The sequence below is a fragment of the Pygoscelis adeliae genome, unplaced genomic scaffold, assembly GCF_000699105.1.
Source record: "Pygoscelis adeliae isolate BGI_AS28 unplaced genomic scaffold, ASM69910v1 Scaffold171, whole genome shotgun sequence".
Lineage (NCBI taxonomy): Eukaryota > Metazoa > Chordata > Aves > Sphenisciformes > Spheniscidae > Pygoscelis > Pygoscelis adeliae.
In genome coordinates, this window is record NW_008824186.1 from 7,861,224 (window position 1) to 7,866,833 (window position 5,610).

The window sequence follows — 5,610 nt, forward strand, 5'->3', positions numbered from 1 at the left end:
GTGTGAGCGGAGCTAACCACATTTTCCCTCTTCTCCTTCCTCTTCTCTTCTTCCCCCTTCCCTCCCTCTTGTCTTTGCAGCAAATGGAGCTGCTTCTGGTGAATAAGCTGAAATGGAATCTGGCTGCAATGACCCCCCACGATTTCATTGAACATTTCCTTACTAAAATGCCTCTGGCAGAGGACACCAAGCAGATCATCCGTAAACATGCTCAGACTTTTGTGGCTCTGTGCGCTACAGGTATGAGCCCTGCACGTTAAGCAAAGCGTGTTGCTCCCCTCCATGCCTCTACCCCCTGGCTTGTAAAGCTTCCCGTAGCTGTGGTCTAAAGCGAGCTCACAGAGCTGTGGGGAGGTGGTTTAAGCCTCGATTATTGCCCCTTGTTGTTTGCAGAAGGTGGGTTACTTTGCGGAGGTAAGTTTTTTCAGAAGACATTTTGCTTCTGAGTGGAGTATGTGGTGTTGCCAGAGAGGGAGAAGTACCCCCCTCTTTGTAGCTTAGCCCTGGAGTCGCAGCTCAGCGTGGCACGATTTCTTCACCTCTGTACACCGGGTTTTACGTGGGGGCTGCAAAAGGCTTACTGCCCGTACGGGGAATCCCTCCCCATGCGGATTCATTCTTAAGACGGTTTTTAAAGGCGGAGGGAGATTTTGCCTGTGAATAGATCTGCGTGGGGGTTTCAAAACTTCCCTCTTCGAGTTGCCTCTTCCTCCCTCCTCGGTGGCTGGTGGATTGGAGGAGGGCCACGCGGCACAGAGGCTTTCCTGGCACAGGACCGAGCCCCTGCCATCTGCACCCTTCTGACCACGTGCTGCGCTGAAGCCATGTGCAGGGCCGGCCTCCAAAGACGCCGACTGTTCGCTAGGCCAGGTTTGCAGAGGCCTGATCTTTGGTTTCAAGGGCACCGTGCGTGCGCGAGCACTGGTTCTTTGAAGTTCCATGTTTGCATGTGGACTCTGTGTGTGTATGCATTTGTGCATGTACCGGCTTTACCCACTGAACCCTAACAAGTGGGAAGGAAAAAAAGTTTGAGAGGAGTCTTTCTGTTCTCCAGATCTCACTGTTCCCACAGGACAGAGCTGGAGGAGCAGGGGCAAAATAAGTTCTAGAGGGAAGATACTCTGTTTAAACAAAACGCGTTCAGCGCGTTTTCTTTTAGTATGGCGAGACCAATCCAGGAATGGCAAAAGAATAAGGAAGAAAAAGCAGCCAAAGCAAATGTTCTTTTGCAGTAGCACGTAAAGAGGAATGCCAGACACTCTGTTGACACTGATAAAAACTTAGTGTAAAGGAGATACAGCGCTTTAGTAAACGTTAATATTCAGTAGCAGTTGTGCTAAAAAAAGAGATCAAGCCTGCATTTGGACTTGAGAAGAGGTATCCACACTTGAAAACCTCGGTGGGACGTGTGTGGTCAATGGCACAAACTAAAGTTGTGTAGTTTATTTTCCAGAGATGGGTTCGGTATAAAAAGTTTGAAGAAAGATTGCAGGCACTCGGAGGAAAAATTCTATTTCATAGAATTGGCTCTACTGCAAGGCCTAAAGATAGAACGACCAAGCCATAAAAGAGAAATTTGTAAACACTGGCATTGCTCTTCGTCTTGGGCCTAACATCAGCGTAACGGGCAGTTCGTAAGTTAGATTGCCTGCAATAATGCTCGGTGTTCGGAGCGCTACAACCTTCAAACGGCCTTCAAACTACCTGCAGCAACATTTTGGGAAAATAGACGTAACTCTCCATGCCAGATTCTACCAGATAAGGCTGCTGCGACTCCAAATGCGTGATTTGCTAAGTTTGAAGCTTCCTCGGCTGTTAGCTAAAGAGAACAGCTACCCGGCCTCCCCTTTGGATATGGGGATGTTTAACCTAGGTTGTTGTGTTGGCAATGACAGGGATGAAAACAAGAGTAGTTCAAAGGTTGGAGACTTGCTAAGAGTCCAGTACTTTGATCTACTGTCGGTGTTGTTATGTTTCTTTTAGGAAGCACATCCAGAGCCTTTATTTAACACTGCTACACACCACAGCTGGAGAATGGATCAGTAAATGAGAACCATGTTCTGGGAGTTTTACTTAGCTTTTAAAAAAAAACCAGTACTGAGCTCACCAGAATTGGGGCCCTCTTCAGCTCCCTACTGAAGTTGGGAATATTGCCTGGGGAAAGAGCGCTCAGGAAGGCTGCCACTAGGCTCTGTATTTTTATTGTTATTTTTGGATGTCAGGATTTTCTCTACCTCTTGCTTTCCTCATGACTTCTTTGTTGGCTAGTGAAGATCACATGTGGCTTAAGTAGCATCTGGACTTTGCTTTGCTGTCGCTGGGTTGTGTTGTATTTCCCCTTGCCAAAATGAACCTAGATGGACTGCAAACGCGTTGTGCTGCCTGGATGCTGTGGGGCCCAATCCAAAGTCCACTGGAAACACTGACACTCGCTTAAGTGGCCTCAGGGGCAAGTGCAGTATGTCCTTTGCTTGAAGTACAGCCTGCGTCCTCTACTGTAAAGGAGGGTCTCCTAAGAAGAGGCAGCAAAATAATGCTTGCTTAGAAAATAAAATCTCCGCCAGTTGGCTTAACAAGGCTGTGGAAGTGTTTGTAGATGAGTGTGTATGTGTTTGCTCCAGAAAGAGAAGGTTACACTGCAAGGTGAAGTTGAGGGGAATTCCTTCTAAGCTCCTTCTTCAGTTGTCTGGCTAGTAGAAGTGAATTTGTTTGATTTGGTTTAGTTTTGAAAAATCCATTTTCACCAAAGGATGTCTTTGTGCTGTGGTAGGTTTGGGAGAAAAAAAAAAAATTACCAGGGGTTGTTTGAAGTTAACACATAATTGAGCTTAATGAATGGGGCTTTGGCATGGCCGAGCAAGGCAGGGAGAGCTCAAAAGGAAGCAGGCCTCTTTTGGCCCAAGTTAAGACCAGTGTTGAGGGAGAACTGCAGCTCTATACAAGCGTAACAATGAATAGCAACAAATATTGGAGCTTCAGCATTTCATTATGTTCCTCTGGTTATCAAAACATACCAGGCTCCTTTTATATTATTATTATTGCTATTATTGTTGTTGCTTTCCTCCTCTTCGATGGAGAAAGAAAGATCCCCCTTTGAAACAAGCGTGTTACAATTCTCCTATTCTCCGGCCTTTATAAAATTGGGAGTCTCAAGGTATGTGACCAGTTGGAACCTGTTGCATCTTGCAGCAAGTGATTTATGTTCACAGTTTTGATTTGCCTCAATGAAAAGATTTTCATTCATAGCCCCCAGCTCTCCAGACGGATGGAATTGCTGCTCCATTTAAAAAGGAAAAGGGGTGACTCGCCTTGTTAGGAATTTTTTTTAAAGCGCTGCAGCGCCTATATGCCTGCTTTGTCCTCCCTTCAGGGTGGCTGGCATTCTTCTCTCTCCTCCCCCTCCTCTCTCTCTCTCTCTCTCTCTTTTTAACAACGCTGAAGTTGTTTATTCTTTTTGGATGAAGTCTCAGATAGGCTACTGGGGATGTGTGCTTCAATTGATGGGGCCCCCTACCCCATTGTGGCTGTGTCAGGTCTAATTCATCTCACCGAAGCCCCCTTGTTCCTGAGCGCTCAATAGCGCAAGATGAGGCGATGGAGGCTGACAATGATGCCACACTCTTCACTTGGGGGCATCCAATTACAGGCGAGAGGGGCCCCCTGATTAATATGCTGAAATTAGTGGCCTCTGCCACAAATAATTCCTTGTTGAGTTGCAACAAAAAGGCAGTCCATGCTGCTTGTCTGGAGTGGTTATAGGGACAGACACAAACTGGTCATTTAAACTTCATTATCACTTTTCCACCTTGGAAAGAATGAGGGTGTGACTATGAATTCATGTTCTTGTTTACTGCTCCATTTAAAAGAAGAACGCAAATATTAATCCCAAACGTGATCCTGTCAGGACAGACTCATTAAACTGACACATTTTGGTCGTGTTCTGCTCGTGGAGCTCAGTAAATAGTGTCGCAAACGCGCTGCCACCGTACCCCTCTGAGGAACCCAATCTTGGTGGAATTCATGCTTGCCTACTGAAATCCCTCATTTCTGAAGTCTACCTGCAACTGCGTATCAGTATTTCAGTTAGGGGACTGGCTTTGCAATGTGTATAGTGTCAATAAGCAGTCTGGACTACTTCGAGTTTTGGGAATGACAGAAGCTTGCTAGAAGGTGGGTGTATTTATATCTATCTGCCCGCAAATGGGGAAAATGGGAAAGGGGATAAACTGTATTTATTTTAAGCACAGTAACATAAACGAGATGGCTTTAGATCAAGCTTGCCTTTTTGCTGGCAGTGCATCACAAAAGTTTGGCCACAATTCACCGTATCAGTTTAATTTTGAAGGTTCGTAGAACGCTGGGCGAAACGCCCCTTTGAAGGTGGGTATTGGTCAGGGCTACAATGGAGTGTCAGAGGCATATGAATAGATGCAGAGAGAGGACTTTCGTAGAGTCCCAAAGTCTTTAGTTTCACTGGTAAAACATTTACACAAAAGTTATTTTATCATAATAAAGGAGATGCATGATTTAATACTTAAACTGTTCTACTGAGCCCTCTAAGCTGTCCATTCCTTTGATTTCATTCAAGGGTTTGACAGATGGTTTATATTTTTTCAACCCAGAGGAAGTTGTGTTCTGATAAAAGCTGAAGGAATGTATCTCAGGTTCTTGTGCATAATGTGGCATTTCCCTCTCTTCCTCACAAAATTAGACGTTTACTTGTGCCACTTCCTTTGTTTCTGATTCTTCTCAAGGTGTACACTGCCACGGATCAAACGCATTCCTGTTCAGCAGAAAGAGTCTTGGCATTAAAATGTGGATTATTCTTATTAAAAAACCCCAACAAAACAAAACAAAAACCAAACCAAAAACATGCTAAATGGCAGAGATAGCCCCTTAAGGAATCATGGGAGTGGCTTTGTGGAGAGACCTACAGCAATGCAGTCTGGAAGGGGGCCCAGCCTCTTGTCAGCATGGTGTCACATCAGAATGTAACTGATTGTCCGCCAATTCTTGGGACCCCCGTCACTTAGTTATGCCACATTTACATTAAATCCCTGTTGCCAGGATGGATGGCAGCCACTGACAAGAGACTAGGTTGAGACAAAGCATTTTTAAGATGAAACCTTAATTTAAATATGGATTATCTGCCTCCTGACAGGGTTAAGCAGTCTTTCTCTTTCTTTCTTTTTGTCGATGTTGTTGTTCATTAAAGCTATATTCCTTTGAATGTCAATGCAAAGGTTTCTGCTTTAAAGGGCCCGAGGACTCCTTATTAGGGCGCACCTAGGATCTGATAATGCGAAACACTGAAGAATGCGAACAGGTTTCCTCAGATGTATAGTACCATTGACCCCAGTGGCATTATTCACATGAGCAAAGTATTTTAACATTTGAAGAATGGGGGCCCTGCTTATGATAAAAATACCTCGAAGTGATGAATGGCCTCCCAGGCGCAGTGCTAGGAAGGGCTACTCACTGAAGTACAGTTGCTCATGTGGGTAAGTGTTCACAGGTTCGGACCTGTAACAGTTTAGAGCAGGAGGCACCTTTCTGCTCACGATTTTCCCTACCTTTTTGGATGCAATAGTTGGCAGCTGAAGCCATGCT

The 5,610-nt window shown here is 45.1% G+C and overlaps 1 protein-coding gene across 1 annotated transcript in view; it reads left to right on the forward strand.

Annotated features, from left to right (window-relative positions):
* The window catches only part of CCND1 (cyclin D1), a 14,796-nt gene that overhangs the window by 2,861 nt on the left and 6,325 nt on the right, over positions 1-5,610 (forward strand). Inside the window, exon 3 of the mRNA XM_009334537.1 lies at positions 81-240. Within this exon, the coding sequence (XP_009332812.1) occupies positions 81-240 (160 nt within the window). The remainder of the gene's footprint in view (positions 1-80; positions 241-5,610) is intronic.